This window comes from Gossypium hirsutum, chromosome D01 (assembly GCF_007990345.1).
Source record: "Gossypium hirsutum isolate 1008001.06 chromosome D01, Gossypium_hirsutum_v2.1, whole genome shotgun sequence".
In the NCBI taxonomy this organism is placed as follows: Eukaryota; Viridiplantae; Streptophyta; class Magnoliopsida; order Malvales; family Malvaceae; genus Gossypium; species Gossypium hirsutum.
In genome coordinates this window covers 21,937,531-21,957,075 of record NC_053437.1, presented here as the reverse complement: position 1 = coordinate 21,957,075, position 19,545 = coordinate 21,937,531, and the positions used below count along the sequence as shown (strand labels likewise).

The 19,545-nt window shown below is 37.8% G+C and overlaps 1 protein-coding gene across 1 annotated transcript; it reads left to right on the top strand.

Moving 5' to 3' along the window:
• Window positions 1–16,014: 16,014 nt before the first annotated feature.
• Window positions 16,015–18,438, top strand: LOC107921674 (uncharacterized). Its single transcript, XM_016851500.1, has 3 exons — window positions 16,015–16,518; window positions 17,473–17,722; window positions 18,092–18,438. The coding sequence occupies exons 1-3, from the start codon at window positions 16,015–16,017 to the stop codon at window positions 18,436–18,438; spliced, it is 1,101 nt and encodes a 366-aa protein (XP_016706989.1).
• Window positions 18,439–19,545: the final 1,107 nt, after the last annotated feature.

Genomic DNA, 19,545 nt, shown 5'->3' with positions numbered 1-19,545 from the left:
ATATATCGCGCTAAGGATGTGAATATGTAATGAATTTGTGCTAAAAATCGATAAGTAAAAGTGTGATAATATTGTGAATATTTTTTCCTTGTGACCTTATGAGATTCTTGGAAATAGTTGGCATGACATAGGATTGTAAGCACTCACCTTTGTTTTGTGATTTTGGGACATTAACGCATGTGGCAGATTAGGAGAGATAAGCAAATGTCAGCTAAGCTCCATTGACCGAGATATGTTTGGTGTGTTGGAGAGTGTTACCTATATGCTTCACTTATGGGACATGTTCGACTTTATGAGTCATTTAATGTGTTGGAGATCTGTGTATCCGATTAGTGGTGATAGTACCCACTTTTGTGTTTCATAACCCAAGTGCCAAACCATCATTATTTATGACTACTATGTGAAGTGATATATCCTTAGAAGATAATGTGATTACAATGTAAATAAACTAATACATTATGCATGAGTAAATATAACATGTCACTAAAGTTGGGACTATTATAACTATGCTATATAATTGTTGTTAACACTTGAAGACTTGTTTGCATAGTAGTTACTCTGTGCACTCACTGAGCTTGTTAAGCTTACCCACTCCTTTTAAACCATTGTAGATAAGTAGTGCCGATGTGAGCGGTGTGCTTATCGAGGGATGATCCAAGCCAAAACTTTAGTAGCTATTTGTAGGTATTTATTTGATTATTTATGTTTTGGGGAATAAAGGTAATGTGGTAGACTATATTCTATGATTATTAAGTTGATTGAATGTTTATTTTGCTTAGAACCTACGGACTTCAAGTATGTTTTATTGGTTTCGTGATTAGTCATGATTATGATGATTTGGACTGATATTTCAGACTTTTTGGTGTTCATTTTATGAGGTGGATGATGCATGGTGTTTGTGTTTAAGTTGGTATGGTTTATATGCTTGAAACTACTATGTTATTTTGGTCTAGAGCAGAGATATCGATATTTAGGTTTCAAAAACGATACCTTTGTGATTTTCAAAAGTGCGGGAAGTCATTTTTGTAAGTTAGTATCTGTATTTTATCAGAAGTATCGATACTTAGGGAAAAATTATCGGTACCATGGTACCGATAATTTTTGAGTCTTTTGTTTTTAATTGAGAAGTAATAAACAGTTTTAGTATCAATTTTCCAAGTGGTTTCGATACCACTTGAGAGAAATATCGATACCACACCTTCAGTATCGATACCTACATAACTATTATGGAAATTTTGCTATGTGGTCCTAAAGTTTGTTTAATGTTATTTATATGTTCACTCGATATATGCTAAGCATTTTTAAATTACGAGTAGAGATTGTAAGACTTATAATTTGTATGAATGTTAAATAAAGAAGACGTTGGTTTAGACATGTGACAGTGTGTAATGTTTATCATACGTGACGGTGATGTAGCGTCCTAGTATTTGGGCTCGGTGACCGGGCCGAGTAAATGGTGTTACATTTGGTTGTATCAGAGATTAGGTTCACTAACACTTGGACCTAGGTTATTGTTGTTGATGTACTGTTTGGGGTTCCGCAACCCATGGATCTAGAAAACCAAGTTTTTAAGGTACTTTGATTGCCTAAATTGTTTGAAATATTTCTGATTTGATTGCATGAGGGGTAGGAATGAGAACATATTGCCTTTAATCCTAAAGTTTTCTTGCAGGAATGAGACTTGTATCATTTCCCCCCGCCACTCACACCTTTTATTTCTTGTGTATGTTAGATTATTAGGTGTGCGTCCTAGACGTGTGAATGTAAGAGCTAGAGCTCAAGACAGTAGTACATCCTTTGCATCTTGTAACAACCCATTTTTTGTGGTGTCAGAATAGTGGTTTTGGGGCCACAAATCTGACGTATGAGTCCGTAAATATTATCATTTCATATTTACGAATAATATATGGTGTAATAATAAAATTTGATTTAATGATTTTTGGTTAAATGGTAGAACAATTAGGTTCAAGGGATATGAACCTAAAGTCAAGTGGTTTTAGAAAATAAGGTATTGGCACCTCGTTTCTACTAATAGAGCTATAAATATCTTATTAAATATTTATGGAGTGTTATTAAGGTTGTATTAAAGTTTTGTTAAGAAATTTTATTGTTTAAATGGTTAATTAAGCAAAACGGACTAAATTATAATAGTTGAAAAAGTCAATCGCTATTAGTTTAAATGTGTCAATTTATTAAAGAAACATAATTGGATGGCCGTGATGGATAAATTACCCATTCCAAAGATGGTGGGACGGTTTAAGCATTAATGTCTTTTAATTTTATACGTTTTATAAGTTATATTATTATAATAAAGAAAAGGATAAAATATATGAAACACAAGGTTGTCTTCCTAATTTATTTTCTTTTACATTGACAAAAAGCCATTGTTAAAGATCTTGAAGCTTTGGCCAAGCTTCAATATATGCATGTAAGTTCATTTTGAACCCGTTTCTCGTACTTTTTATGTTTTGGGGATCGTTGCAACCAGGTCCAGCTAGCCCGTACCTTCGTTTTTGAAACTGTTAAAGATTTTGAATGTTGCCACTAATTAATCTTTGTGATCTTATATGTCAAATGATGAATTTGAAGTACTAGTTGTTATTTATAATTATTTTTAAGTGATTTTGATGAATTTAACGATTAGGGATTAAATTTTTGACACAGTAAAAATAAAAGGACTTGGTGTGAATTTTCAATCAATTTGGTTTACTTGCGTGAGTAGGACATAGGGACTAAATTAAATAAAAATTAAAAGTTGAGAGTAATTTTATAAAATGACTAAATTGAATAAAATGAATTGTTTTTACTATCAAAATTAATGAATTGAATGAAATTATTAATTTAGATCAAGAACGAGTGGAAAATCGAGGAGAAGAGAAAATTACCAAATAGCCCCAGTACTTAGTCTTTTCTGTAACTTAGCCAAGTAAGTTCGTATGATCTATAATCACTTAAATGTTGATTAAATTGAATGTTTAATGTGTTGTTCTGATGTAATTGAATCAATATATATATATGTTATTATGCAATTTATCATGTAAAGAAATTATGGATACAAATGACATGTCATTAGGGTTATCATGTTTCGGGTGCTACTCTTGAATGCATATCGATGGCTGAGTTCCTGCATTTGTTGCGGAAACTCGTTAGCTTGTGTGAGCAACATCATTTAGCTTACATTCCGACCGTCAACTTGTGTGAGCAGACCCACTTTATGGCACAAGTGAGCAACTATGTAAATGAAAAGGAAAAGAAATGGTTTTGACCATATGTTTAGCACACTTTGTGTGAGCTTTCCCGCGTATCCGATATTATTCTAAGTAGTTTAACAGGCCTAAAATAGAAAGGAACAGTAAGTGTTCCGATGGACTATGTCATAAATCTATGGAAAGGTATGAAATGAAAATGGACAATGAATGTATATCTATGCTTATGGAAAGAATAAACTTAAAGGCATTATGTTCATGTAAATCTAGCTTATCTTGTGATAATTCAGTTATGTATTAATGCACTAACATGTGTTGTTGATGATGCTTAGGCTTGTGCCAAGCTTATGGTTGGATTATACCATGGTTAATTATAATGTTATACATTGAAATGGTAAGCGTCCAAATAGATGTATGCTTATGTTCATGAAAAGGTGGTATGAATCAAAAGATGTATTTTACAATGAAATGGTTTATCATGTGGTTAATGTTTATGCTTATGTCTTGTATTATGTAAATGAAACGAGTAAGAAAAGGTAATGAAACGGTAAGTTCATAATTAAGATTTAATATGATGAAAAAAAGCATTGATGAGTTGAATAACATACTTCTATGTGAGAAATTTACGTTTGCTATAGATGAATTTACCTATGTCATGAATAAATACACTAATTCGTGATTTGATGTTGTTATTTAAGTTTATCCTAAGTAAATAGAATGGAAAGTAAGTAAAGGGAGTAGTTCATAGTCTTATGAAAAGGTTAATTATGGTGTAATATGTCTCATAAAATCCTATTATATTAGGAATGAAAAATATATATGATGTTGATAGACTTACTCATTTGTGAGTTGATGGTTATGTAGTTGATAAGTCTTGAGGCATTGGTATATGTTTATATTTATTCTATAAAGTTAATTGTTGAAATGAAATGCTATGTTTTAAGTTTATACGAGCTTACTAAGCATTCATTGCTTACGTAATTGTTTTCCTTTACTTTTCAGATTATCCGAAGTTTGACTGGTTTGGAAGCTTGTCAGAGATTTATGACACTATCCAGCATAAATTTCAGTAGTTTTTGATGTTTTCATCAAGGTTATAATGGCATGTATAGGTAGCCTTGTTATGTTAAGTGTTTGAAAGTTAGTTGATGAGTTTGGCATGTATACCTGGTTTTGGTTGGTATACTTTTGGTGCCGTATTAGTATGTGTTAATGTGGAAATGATTTGATGCATATTTGAAGGGCTAAAATGGTATGTGATAAGCTAAATTCATTATGTTCATTATTTGGTAAGTTTTGGAAATGGTATTGTACTATGTGTGTATGATTGAAATGTGTTAAAATGCATATATCTAAGTAAGTTTGTATGTTTTCATTTGAGGTGCATGGAAGGCCATTTCGAGTATTACACGGTCTGGCACACAGATGTGTGGCCTTGACATGTGACTCAACTCAAAGAGTTACACGGGTATGGACACGGGCTGAGACACGGTCGTGTGTCCCTATTTCAAATGTTTCACAGCTTGAGACACGAGCATGTGTCTCAATTTTGTGAGTCAAATGGCCTATCCACACGGTCGTGTGATCCCTGCAGTTTTGAATTTTCTAAATTTTTCCTTAATGTTTCAAATGTTTTAGATTTAGTTCTAAATCATTTCTAAAGTGATTCTAAGGCCTCGAGGGCTCGATTAAAGGACGATATGCATGTATATAATTGGATTATGCTATGTTTATTGTAATGTTTGAAAATGAATGTTTGTAGTTTACATTTATTCGGTAATGCTTCATAACCCTATTCTAGCAACGGATACGGATTAGGGGTGTTACACATCTTCTATGCCTCCGCATAAAGTGAACATACCTAATAAGGGTGTAGGCCCTCTAATGGAAGCTCTGATTGGAGCATTTTAGTGGATTGTTGGTGATACCATTACTCCTACACTTGCCAATACTATATTTATTAATCGAGGGTTGCTGCTTGAACGCCTTTGGGTGTTGGATGGTTAAGAGTTTTCTTTAGTTAAAAGGACCGATCCATCATAGTTGACTGCTAGTTAGAGGGAGTAGAAAAGATCCTCGAGTAGATGTCCTATTTTGACGAGGAAAATTTTGGGTTGTACTATGTCCCTACTTGACGGTAAAGCTCATCGTTGGTGGAATAGTATTAAGAGAGGTACGGGTGCTGATCGTTTAACTTGGGATTACTTTCTTGAGGTATTTAAAAGAATGTTCATGGGCGAGCAGTACATGGAAGCTCGCAAGGGGGTATTTCTAGACCCTGTCCAAGGTGGACTGTTAGTGGCTGGCTATGAGGTAGAGTTTATGCAACTTAGTCAGTACGCTCCTGAGATGGTTCTAACTGAGAAGGACTGTTGTAAGAAATTTCATTTTTGGCTCAATCGTGAGATTTGAGTTTACTTGGTGGCCCAAAATGCGGAGTTGTTTGATGAGCTAGTTGAGAAAGTGAAATCTGTTGAGGAGACTCTGGCTGAGCTAGCCTATTTGATAGTGGTCGAGACTGGTAAGAAGGCTTCAAATGGTGTGTCTTGACGACCGCCCAAGAGGGAGCATGATAATTAGAGTTTTGGTAGAGGTGTGAGACATGGGCCTCGGCCGAGTCAGTCTGTAACGCCCCAAAATTTAAGTCTCTAATTTTTGTATGATTTGTCACAAATTGCTTGTTTACTTTAATGGCTAAGTGATTTGGGTGTGTATGGGCGTGTTTGAGAAGTCTGGGTTCAAGTCTTGGCTTTAGCAGAATTTTTAATTTTTTCTCTTAAGTGAATCTGGACATAGTCAGGTAGGCCTTATAAATATTAGTGTTGGTTTTATGTTACAAAATGAGCCTGTGGTATAGTGGCAAGGTGGCGTGTGAAGTTCCCTTGAGGTCTGAGGTTCGAGTCCTATGTTGCACTAAAGAGTGTTTATTTTTATCACCTATGCAGTGACGTGCTAGAGTTTGACTGAAATGCTGTGGAATTTGAATGGAGTGCATCATGGAGAGAATAGTGGGATTGTGATTGGGTGGAGAAAATCAAGGATATAGATAAGGGGAGAGATTTTAGGACAAAATCAAGGAGTTGTTGTTTAGTGAGGAGATTTGTGTTGTTTGAGGTAATTGAGGCATTGAGAATTCGGCTGGGGGAGGGTGTTGCACCGAATTTAGTCTCTTAACACTAACGCTATTCGATTTCGGCTCTTCTGTGGAGTTTCTCTCTCAGTTTGTTTTGATTTCGATGAGCTTCGGGTTTCACATTTTAGTTTGTGCCGAATTTTGCCTAGTTCTGGAAGTTACCTCTCGGGTTCATTTTCTTTTGATTGCTATTTTCCTTTTTACCTATTGTGATTGGGTAAAAGGACCGAATTACCCCCGAAGGGTAAAATGCCAAATTACCTTCGAAGGGTAAAATGATCGAATTACCTCGAAGGGTAGAATTACCCAAATACCCTTGAACGATAAAATTACAAAAATACCCTCGAAGGGTAAAATTACTTAAATACCTTCAAAGGGTAAAACTTAGCGAAATTCCCCCAAAGGGTAAAATTACTTAAATACCCTCGAAGGGTATAATTACCGAAATACCCCTAAGGGTAAAATCACCGTAATACCCTATAGGGGTAAAATTATCTCTATATCCCTAAGAGATGAACTGACTGCTATGGCCTTATGATATGAATGACTATGATTGAGCATGACATTCTGCATACACGTATCATATTATGTCACGACATATTGCCTAGGGTTGGGTTGTTATATTTGGAGGAAGTGTACTATACTGATAAGGTCGCACGGGTCGCCCAAGACGACTGTGGATCTACTGGAGGCTTTGCCACGTATACTGTTACTGGCAACTTTACTGTGATTCTATTACTGGCAGTTTTACTGCGATATTGGTGTGTTGGTGGTACGGAGTGGTGTGTTGGTTGGATTGGGATGGGATGGGTTGCATTTTCTGTATTGTAACGATACTGTACTGGGTTAAGGCCCACACTGCTACTGAATTGGGCGAAGGCCCTCACTGTACTGTCACTGAATAGAGCCCAGGCCCAGATTTATACTATATGTTGTTTACTATTTGATTGATAGGGGATTATACACTAAGTTTCGTAAACTCACCTTCTCATCTTAACTTTGCAGGTAATCCACAGCCATAGATGATTCGGCGCTGCGAGGGACTCGAAGGTGGCCACACTACTATTGTTGTTACATTTTCTTCGATTTTACTTTAAATTATAATTTGGGTTTTGCTTTGTAATAACGCCTTTTATTTTGTTTTTAACTTTAATTGGTCTTTGCTTACATATTTTATACTGCTAGTTAGGTGAAAACGAATTTTTAAAATAATTACGATTTTCAAAGACATGAACTTTAAACATTAGAGTTTTCAAATGCTTTTACATTTTAAATTATCTTAATATAATAATAGCAGTGAATAAGGAAAACATTTGGTTAAGTGTTCTGTTAAACATTACTAAAAAGGTTTCCAACTTAGGAAACGAGTTTTATTAACAAGTCTAAATTTTGAGAGACACTTCAATGTGACACACCAAATACAGCCATAACGTCTAGGCCGAGTTTGGGGTGTTACATTTAGTGGTATCAGAGTCAAGTTGTAAAACTCGGCTGTGGAATGAGTTTTGAAAAAAATAATAATATAGATGGAATTTATGGAAAACTATTTTGAATTATTTTTGAAGGTTACAAGTATGGCACACTAAGTCTCCAGGATTGAATCTATAAGTTTCTGTATACTATAGACTACTTAAACTGAAATATATTTAGAGATTATTATAGATATTGGGACTGCACTAAAACTCTTAGGTTAGAGAAAACTTGAAACTGTAGGGAGACTCTTGAATTACGAAAACAAATTCTGATTACTGCTTTTTATAAGAAATTTGTTGATAATTACTAGAATCGTAAGGTAATGCATAAAACTTCGTAAATAGATTATACGTTATTCGATATGAGTCCTAGAGGTACTCGCGGAAAGGGTACATGTGGCTGTGGTAGAGGCCGAAGAAGTGCTAGGGCTGGGTCTTCGGCGTTAGGTCACATGCCTAATGTTGAGGCTAGGGAGGCACCAGCTTCACCGGTGATCGAGTCGGGATCATTCGATCAAGTAGCTGGGGATGATGCACTATCCCAAGCTATGCTCCATGTTCTGGAAAGGGTCGTAGGGACCAGTACAGGTGCTGTGGGCCTTGGATCAATTTCAGAACGACTCAGATCAGATAGAGTGGAAATTTTCAACGGTATTTCTGGTGTAGCCCCTAATGTGGCTGAATACTAATTGGAAGCCACGGAGAAAATAATGGATGATCTTGACTGCACTTCTGAGAAAAAGCTAAAAGGTACAGTGTCTTTACTACAAGATGAAGCCTATCAGTGATGGATTACTATGAGCGAAGGTATTAAGGCCGACCGGTTAACGTAGGATTTCTTTAACTCGGTATTTCAAGGAAAGTATATAGGCACAAGTTATGTGGACGCCCGAAAAAAGGAATTCTTGAGTTTGGTTCAGGGGAATAAAATTGTGGCTGAATATGAGGCAGAACTCCTGCGATTGAGTCGCTATGCTCGTGGGATAGTGGGGACTGAATATGAATGTTGTGTACGATTTGAGGACGGTCTCCGGGATTAATTGTGAGTCTTGATAGCTCCGCAAAGGGAGCGAGATTTTGTTGCCCTAGTTGAAAAGGTGAATATCACCGAGGATGTGAAGCGCTCTGAGTGCCAGAACCGTGAGAAAGAAAGGGGTAGGTTTAAGAGGGATTCAGAGCCCTCAAGTTATTCTAGAAGGCCTAAAAAGAAGGCCAGGTTTGATGGGCCAATTTGAGCTGGGGTTTCTGTTGCAAGACCTCAGCCTTGTGTTGATTGTGGGAGATATCATCTGGGTAAGTGTTGGATGAAGATTGGGGCATGTTTTAAATGTAGGTTTAAGGAGCATCAAGTTAATGATTGTGCTCAAAGGCCTACTCGATGCAAGCTGCAGGTTAGGGTTTTGTTCAGCCAATTAGAGATGGTCAGCAGCCACTGAGGTTAGAGGTGGTAATGGTGTGGGAGGAGGTCGTGGAACATTTGGCAGAGGTGTTGGTAATAATGAGGCAAGATAGCCAGCACTTGTCTATGCTGCTATTCGCCGTAAGGATGGTGACGCTCCAAATGTTATAACCGGTACGTTTTTAATTCATAATGTACCTTACACTGCTTTAATTGATATAGGGTCTACACATTCATACATTGCATGCAGTGTGTCGAGCACCTTGGGTATCATGTGTGAGAGTACTCCTAATTAAATGACTGTGTTAAGTCCATTGGGACAATCAGTAAGGGTAAACAAGTTGTTTAGAGATGTACCCCTAGAGGTTCAAGGAGTTATATTTCTAGCGGGTTTGATGGAATTACCGTTTGGTGAATTCGACCTAATCTTGGTAATGGATTGGTTGGTAAATACCGTGCAAGTTTCGATTGTGCTGGTAAGTGTATGGTATTAAAGACGACCGAGGATGAGGAGGTTGTTGTGATTGGGGAGCGAAGGGATTTTCTGTCTGATGTGATCTATGCTTTAAGGGCCGAAAAACTGGTTCGCAAGGGTTGTGAAGCGTTTCTAGCTTATATTGGCGCATTTGTTTTTGAGGGTCTGTCTGTTGGGGATGTCAGAAATGTTAAGGATTTTTCTGATGTTTTCCTGATGTGCTCCCTAGGGTGCCTCCGAGCCACGATGTTGAATTGGGTATTGAGCTCCTTCCAGGAATAGATCCGGTGTCCATCGCCCCTTATAAAATGGCACCGAATGAGCTAGTGGAGTTAAAAGCTCAAATCCAAGAACTGTTGGATCGAGGATTTATTTAACCTAGCGTGTCTTTATGGGGAGCACCATTGCTATCTGTTAAGAAGAAGGATGGGACTATGCATATGTGCATTTATTATCGGTAACCGAATAAGCTGACTATCAAGAATAAGTATTCTTTGCCAAGGATAGATGATTTATTTGATCAGTTACAAAGAGCTCCTTTTTTCTCCAAAATAGATCTTCGTTCTGGGTACCATCAGTTGAGAGGTAAGGAGGCTGATGTGTATAAGACTATGTTTAGGACTCGTTATGGTCATTACGAGTTCCGAGTAATGTCGTTTGGGCTGACGAATGCACCAGCTGCCTTCATCGACCTAATGAACCGAGTATTCTAGTCCTACTTGGATCGATTTGTGGTGGTATTCATAGATGATATCTTAGAGTATTCGAGAAACGAGGATGAGCGTGATGCACATCTCTGAATTGTTCTGCAGATTTTAAGGGAGAAACAATTGTATGCTATGTTCGGCAAGTGTGAGCTCTGGCTGCGAGAAATGATATCTCGGGGTCACGTGGTGTCTGCCGAAGGGATTAAGGTTGATCCTCAAAAAATTGAAACTGTAGAGGATAGGAAACCACCTAAGACCGTATCTACGATTTGAAGTTTTCTAGGTCCGGCAGGGTATTATAGATGTTTTGTTGAAGGGTTTTCATTGATTGCTGCACCCCTGACTAAGTTGTTGCGTAAAGGGGTACCATTTAATTGGATTGATAAGCAGCAGGAAAGTTTTTAGAAATTGAAGAAAGTTCTAACTGAGGCCCCTGTCTTAATACAACCAGAGTCTGGGAAGGAATTCACTGCCTACAGTGATGCATCACACGTTTGTTTGGGTTGTGTGCTGATGCAGGAGGGTAAGGTGGTTGCCTATGCGTCTCGTCAGCTTAAGACTCACGAGGCAAATTAACCTACTCATGATTTAGAGTGAGCTGCGGTGGTATTCACGCTGAAAATTTGGAGGCACTATCACTACGGTGAGAAGTGTACTATCTACACAGATCCCAAGTGTCTTAAGTACCTCCTCACTCAGAAGGAGTTGAATCTTAGGCAGCGAAGATGGATAGAGTTGCTTAAGGACTATGATTGCTCGATTGAACACCATCCCGGTAAGGCTAACGTGGTAGCTGACGCACTGAGCCGTAGGGCTAAATCTGAATTGAGAGCGATGTTTGTTCGTATTAGTTTGTTTGATGATGGTGATGGTAGCTTGTTGGCTGAGTTGCAAGTTAGACCGACATGGACTGAATAGATTAAGGGTAAACAGTTGTTGGATGAGTCATTGGTTCCTCGTTTCTGTCAGGTTGAAAATGGGGAAACCTTAGATTTTGGGTTAAATAGTGAAGGAGTACTATGCTTCCGTGGGAGGGTCTGTGTACTGAGAGATAATGATTTGAGGCAATCTATACTGCGAGAGGCACATGGTAGTCCTTATGCTATGCATCCAGGCAGGAATAAAATGTATCGAGATCTTCGTGAGTTGTACTGGTGTCCAGGACTGAGACGTGAAGTAACTGATTTCGTGGGTAAGTGTTTAACTTGTCAGCAAGTGAAGGCTGAACATCAGTTACCTTTAGGGTTACCACAGCCAGTTAAGATTCCACTTTAGAAATGGGAGAGAGTAACCATGAATTTTGTGAGTGGGCTGCCCTTAACGCCTACTAAGAAGGATTTAGTATGAGTTATTGTAGATTGATTGACTAAATCTGCCCACTTCATACTAGTTCGTACTTGTTACTCTTTGTAAAAGTTGGCTAAAGCATAGGGTATCGATTTCTACTATATCTGATAGAGATCCTCATTTTACGTCTCGATTTTGGAAGAAGTTACACGAGGCTTTGGGTACAAGACTGGACTTTAGTACTGCGTTTCATCCCCAAACTGATGGTTCGTCAGAGAGGGTGATTCAAATTCTGGACGATATGTTAAGGTGTTGTGCACTGGATTTTTGAGGCAACTGGGAAGATTATTTACCACTAGTAGAGTTTGCGTATAATAATAGCTACCATTCCAGTATTCAAATGGCACCGTATGAACCAGTATATAGTCATAGGTGTTGTACTCTGACCTGTTAGATTGAGTTGGACGAGCGGCGAGTTCTGGGGCCAGAGTTGGTTTATGATACTAAAGAGAAGGTAAAACTGTTACGAGATCGGTTGAAGGAAGCATCTAATAGGCAAAAGTCTTACACGGATCTTAAATGTCGAGAGATTGAGTATTTTATAGGGGACTTCGTATTTCTCAAGGTCTTTCCATGGAAAAAGATATTGAGGTTTGGGTGGAAGGGAAGCTTTTCCCTAGGTTCATTGGGCCTTACCGTATAATGAAACGTGTGGGACTGGTTACATATCAGCTTGAGTTGCCTCCAGTTGGATCAGATTCACGATATGTTCCACGTCTTTAGGTTAAGGCGTTATTGCTCTGATCCCACACACATAGTACCAGTTAAAGAGATCGAGGTTAGGCCAGATCTGACTTCCAAAGAGTAACCAGTGAGGTTAAAGTATTGAGGAAGAAATCTATTCCTCTAGTCAAGGTGTTTCCGCGTAATCACAGTTCAGAAGAAGCCAAGTGGGAACCCGAAGAGGTGATGCGAAAACAATACCCTCACCTATTCTGACCAGGTAAATTTTGAGGCTGAAATTTCGTTAAGGGGGTAGAGTTGTAACACCCCAAAATTTAAGTCTCTAATTTTTGTATGATTTGTCACAAACTGCTTGTTTGCTTTAATGGCTAAGTGATTTGGGTGTGTATGGGAGTGTTTGAGAAGCCTGGGTTCAAGTCTTGGCTTTTGCAGAATTTTTAATTTTTGCTCTTAAGTAAATTTGGACATAGGAAGGAAGGCCTTATAAATATTAGTGTTGGTTTTATGTCACAAAATGAGCCTGTGGTATAGTGGCAAGGTAGCGTGTGAAGTTCCCTTGAGGTTTGAGGTTCGAGTCTTGTACTGCATTAAGGAGTGTTTATTTTTATCACCAGTGTAGTGACGTGGTGGAGTTTGACTGAAATGCTGTGGAATTTGAATAGAGAAGTGTATCATGGAGAGAATAGTGGGATTGTGATTGGGTGGAGAAAATCAAGGGGGGATAAGGGGAGATTTTAGGAGAAAATCAAGGAGTTGTGTAGTGAGGAGATTTGTGTCGTTTGGGGTAATTGAGGCATTGAGAATTCGGCTGGGGGAGGGTGTTGTGCCGAATTTAGTCTCTTAACACTAAAGGTATTTGGTTTTGGTTCTTCTCTGGAGTTTCTCTTTCAGTTTGTTTTGATTTCGGTGAGTTTCGGGTTTCACGTTTTAGTTTATGCCTAATTTTTCCTAGTTTTGGAAGTTGCCTCTCGGGTTCGTTTTCTTTTAACTGCTATTTTCTTTTTTACCTATTTTTCTTTTATTGGCAGAAGATACTCTTCTCCCTCATCTTTTCTTTTATTATTTCTTTCTCTTTCTCTCCTTTTTGTTTGTTACACTCTTTTCCCACTGTTGTTCTTTGAAACTATTCTCTCTATCGTTTATTGTTCTGTTGCACTACTGCTGATTTACTCTTCTGATGTTTCCCTGCTTTCTTCTGTTCCTTTCTTTTTCTTGTTGCCGAATCTTTCTTTCCTAAGGGGCCGATCATGTGTTTTGCTTTTCGTAGTTTGTTTCTCTCGCGTTTGGTAAGGGTGATAGTATTGAGTTACTTTATTATCTGTTGTTTAAGTGCTTATCGGTGTCGGTTGGTGCTTAGCAACTATTTAAGGGGTTTGTGATTGCTTTTGGATAGGCGAATTTCCTTCTTCACTCAATCAAAGGTTGTGGTAAGTTTCGGATTGCGATCACTTGTGTTCATTTGCTGGTTTAATTGTGTAAGTAATTATTTGGAGGTTGTTGGTCAAGTGTAGGTTTCCAAAGCGTGGAGATTTCTCGGTGAATAAAATTAGGTGTGTAATCACCATACTGCAACTGTAGATCGGTAAAAAGTCGAAAAGCCATAAACATGGCCTTTGAGACCACATAGGCGTGCGAACTCTCAAGTGGTAAGCCCAACATGCGAATCGAGGGTAAAATGATCGAACTACCCCCGATGGGTGAAAGGACCGAATTACCCTCAAAGGGTAAAATGACCAAATTACCTCCAAAGGGTAAAATGACTGAATTACCCCTGAAGGGTAAAATTACTGAAATATCCTCGAAGGATAAAATTATCGAAATACCCTCGAAGGGTAAAATTATAGAAATACCCTCAAAGGGTAAAAATTATCGAAATACCCTCAAAGGGTAAAATTACTGAAATACCCTTGAAGGGCAAAATTATCGAAATACCTTCAAAAGGTAAAAATTATCGAAATACCCTTGAAGGGTAAAATTATTGAAATAGCCTTGAAAGGTAAAATTATCGAAATACCCTCGAAGGGTAAAATTACTGAAATACCCTCGAAGGGAAAAATTATCGAAATACCGTAGAAGTGTATACATTACCGAAATACCCTTAAAGGGTAAAATTATAGAGATACCCTCGAAGGGTAAAATTACCGAATTACCCTTAAAGGTAAAATGGTCTCTATACCCCTAGGAGATGAAATGATTGTTATGACCTTATGATATGTATGGCTATGATTGAGCTTGACATTTTGTGTACATGTATGATATTATGTCACGACATATTGCATGGGGTTGGGTTGTTATATTTTGAGGAAGTGTACTGTACTGATAAGGTCGCACGGGTCGCCCAAGACGACTATGGACCTACTGGTGGCTTTGCCACGTACACTATTACTGGCAGCTTTGTTGCGATTCTATTACTGGCAATTTTACTGTGATATTGATGTGTTGGCTGGGTGGGTCGATTTTATCCCCAAATGGTGTGTTGGTGGTACGGAGTAGTGTGTTGGTTGGATCGGGATGGGTTGCATTTTATGTACTGTAATGATACTGTATTGGTTTAAAGCCCACACTGCTACTGAATTGAGCTAAGGCCCTCACTGTACTGTCATTGAATAGGGCCCAGGCGCAGACTACTACTGTATGTTGTTTACTATTTGATTGATAGGGGATTACACACTGAGTTTCGTAAACTCACTCTCTCCTCTTAACTGTGCAGGTAATCCTCAGCCATAGACGATTTGGTGCTGCGAGGGAATCGGAGGTGGCCACACTACTGCTACTGTTACATTTGCTTTTATTTTACTTTAAATTATAAGTTGGGTTTTGTTTTGTAATAAGGCCTTTAATTTGGTTTTTAACTTTAATTGGGCTTTGCTTATATATTTTATACTGCTAGTTAGGTAAAAATGAATTTTCAAAATAATTATGTTTTTCAGAGACACGAACTTTAAACGTTAGAGTTTTCAAATGCTTCCGCGTTTTAAATCAACTGAAAATAATAATAGCAGTGAATAAGGCAAAAATTTGCTTAAGTGTTCTGTTAAACATTACTAAAAAATTGTCTAAACTTAATAAACGAGTTTTATTAACAAGTTTAAATTTTGAGAGACACTTCAATGTGACACACCAGATACGGCCATAACATCTAGGTCGGGTTTGCGGTGTTACACAGTCTAAGTAGGAAAGTAGTGTTGGGGCTAGTACTAGAGGTTCTGGATGGCCACTTTGTGCGCATTGTGAGCATAGGAATCCTAGTGAGTGCCGCAAGTTGACGTGTGGTTGTTTTAAGTAACAGTTTTTAAGGGATTGCCCAAATAGAGTAAGGTTTCACAGACTCAGAGTTCGGCACCTATTATTGCGTCGTCTAGGGGCCGAAGTCATGATCGAGGTAATAGGAGACTGGTTGGCCACCGAATTGTTGCTCACACTGTTGCTTCATAAGTTGATGCTAGAGGTTCAGCTCGGGTTTACGCTATTAGGGATCTTGAGGATCAAGATTCAATCGATGTTATTGCAGGTACTTTCAGTATGAAATCTATTCCATTATTTTTCTTTGTTGATTCTAGTTCTACGCATTTGTGTAATTTTAGTGAATTAATGAGTAAGTTAGGAATTCCTATAGAGACCATTGATCTTATGGAATTGTCATTCTATGGTTTTGATGTTATTCTTGGTATGGACTGGTTAACTGAGTATCAGGGTAAGGTAGAATTTGATACAAAACAAATTTCTTTGAGGAATAGTGATGGGATAAAAATTATTGTTAATGGTGAAAGACCGAGATTTTTGTCTAATGTGGTTTCAGTTATGAAGGCTGAAAAGATGATGGGGAAAGGTTGTGAAGCTTACTTAGCTTATGTGATGAATTTAGTTAGGAAGGAGACGAGAGTTGAGGATATCCATACCTTCAACGATTTTCCTGACGTGTTTCTTGAAGAGTGGTCTGGTTTACTGCTAGAATGTGAAGGAGAGTTTGGAATTCAACTTTATCCTGGTGCTACTCTGGTGTCTATTTTGCCCTATCGCATGTCACAAAAAGAGCTCAAAGAGTTAAAGATTTTGTTGCAAGAGTTGCTTGATAGAGGGTTTATTCAACCGAGTGTATAAACCGAGTGTATCTCCATCGGGTGCACAGGTTTTGTTTGTGAAGATGGATGGTACATTGATGATGTGTATTGATTATAGGTAGTTGAATAAGTTGACCATCAAGAAGAAGTACCCTTTGCATCGAATTGGTGACTTTTTTGATTAGTTCCAAGGTGTAACAATGTTTTTAAAGATTGATCGTAGATCTAGGTATTATTAGTTGAAAGTGAGAGAGCCTGACGTTTTGAAAACTACTTTTGGGACTTGGTATAGGCATTATGAGATTTTGGTCATGCCGTTGGTTTAACTAATGCCCCTGCTACGTTCATAGATTTGATGAACCCAATATTCCATTCGTACTTGAATCAATTTGTAGTTTCCTTAATAGATGACATTTTGGTGTATTCTAGTTCTGAGGAGCATCGCGACGAGCATGTAAGGGTTGTTTTGTAGATTTTGCGAGATAAATAGTTGAATGCGAAGTTGAGTAAATGTGAATTTTGGCTTAAAGAAATGGTGTTTTTAGGTCATGTTGTGTTGGCAGAAGGGATTTGAGTGGATCTCAAGAATATTAATGCAATCTTAGAGTTGAACTCGCCTAGCAGTGTTACTAAAGTTCAGAGTTTCTTGGGTTTGGTTGGCTATTATTGTAGGTTTGTTGAAGGATTTTCCTTTATTGTAGCACCCTTAACGAAACTAATTCAGAAGAATGTAGTGTTTGAATGGACTGACAAAAGGCAAAAGAGTTTTGAATAGCTTAAGGCAGTGTTGGCTGAGGCACCTATGTTGATTCAACTAGAGCCTAGAAAAGATTTCGTGGTTTATAGTGATACCTCATATTCGAGAATTGATTGTGTTTTAATGCAATAGGGTAAAGTTGTGGCCAATGCTTTAAAATAGTTGAAGACACATGAGTGCAATTATCCTACCCATGATTTGGAGTTAGCTATTATGGTTTTTGTGCTTAAGATTTGGCGCCATTACTTGTATGGTGAGAAGTGCGCTAATTACACTAATCATAAGAGCATTAAGTACCACCTCAACACAAAAAAAAAGTTGAATTTAAGGCAAAAGCGTTGGATTGAGCTTTTGAAGGATTACGATTGTGTGATAGAGTATCACCCTGGCAAGGCGAATGTTGTCGCTAACGCTTTGAGTAGGAAATCGATAACGAAAATGCAAGCTATGTTCGCGTACTTGAGTTTAACTAGTGGTGGTGGTTTGTTAGTTGAACTTCAAGTGAGGCCGATTTTGTCACAATAGACTAAGGAGAAGCAGTCGTTCGATCGATATTTGTTGAAAAAGATTAGTCAAGTAAAGCAAGGTGTCAAGGGAGATTTTGATGTTAACATCGATAGTATATTGAATTTTTGAGGTAGGTTGTGTGTACCACAAGATATGGATTTGAGACAAGTGATCCTTATCGAGCTACATACTAGCCCTTACGCTATGCATCCCAATAATGGTAAAATGTATCATGATCTTCGAGAGATTTATTGGTGGCCTAGTTTGAAGCATGTCGTTACAGATTTTATGGCTCAATGTTTGGTTTGTCAAAAGGTGAAAGCTGAACACTGATTTGCTTCAGGTTTGTTGCAACCAATTGTGATTCTTGAATGGAAGTGGGAAAGGATCACCATGGACTTCGTCTCGGGCTTGCCTTTGACCCTGACGAAGAAAGATTATGTTTGGGTAATAGTTGATCAGTTTTCAAATAGTGCACATTTCTTGGCTATGCGTACCAATTATTCTTTGCAAAACTTGGCGGAGTTGTACCTTGTCCAAATTGTACGTCTTCATGGAGTTCCAGTTTCTATCATCTCAGATGGGGGTCCGCATTTTACATCAAGGTTAGTTTGCAAGAGGCTTTGGGGTCGAATCTTAGTTTTAGTATGGCTTACCACCCCCAAACTGATAGTCATTCAGAGAGGGTAATTCATGTTTTAGAAGATATGTTGTAAAGTTGTGGAATCGAGTTCAGTGGTAGTTGGGACCGATATCAGCCCTTAGCAGAGTTTGCTTAAAACAATAGCTTCCAAGAAATATTCGCATGACACCGTTTGAGGCATTGTATGGAAGGAAGTGTAAGACTCATTTGTCTTGGATGGTGTTGGATGAAAAAAGGGTTGTTAGATCGGATTTAGTTTGAGAGACTAAAGAGAAAGTAAAGTTGATTTGTGAGAGGTTGAAAGTAACAACGGATAGGCAGAGATCTTATACAGATTTGAAACATCAAAATATCAAGTTTCAAGTTGGATATAAGGTTTTCTTGAAAGTTTCATCGTGGAAGAAGGTTTTGAAGTTTAAAAAGAAGGGTAAATTGAGTCCAAGGTATGTTGGTCTTATGAAGTTGTAGAAGGGATTGGACCAGTAGCTTATCAGCTTAAGTTGTCGCCAGAACTTGAGCAAATTCATGATTTTTTCCATGTGTCTATGTTGCGTAAGTATCATTCAGATTGATCGCATATTGTGCTAGAAGAAGAGGTCGAGGTTCGAATTGATATCACCTACAAAGTGGAACTAGTTGAGATCCTAGCTCGTGAAGGGAAGGCTTTGGAAAATAAGAGAGCTTCATTGCTTAAGGTTTTGTGGCGCAACCACAAAATAGAAGAGGCTACTTGGGAAGACGAATAAACGATAAGACATTAATATCCTTATTTGTTTAGCTCAAGTAAATTTCAAGGATGAAATTCTTTTTAGAAGAGGAGAGTTGTCACACCCTAAAATTGGGCCTAGAAGTTTTAAGGGTATTTTAGGAATTTTAGCCCATATGGCTTTTAGAAAAATAAATCAATTACTGGAAATAAGCTTTAAAGACCTTTAATTTTGAAAATAGAACTGGTTTGAAAAATTGTCAAAATTGTGAGTTTGTAAGAGGTAATTAAACCAGATTTTAAAATTCAACTTAAAACCCCTCCTTCTCCAACTTGTTTCAGGAAAGCTCATCCCCATTATTTGTTTTTGTCATCCCTTTGATCTCCCAATTCTCTCATTCGTTACTAATTTCCAAATCCTAATTCCTTTTGATTTATATCATCTTTA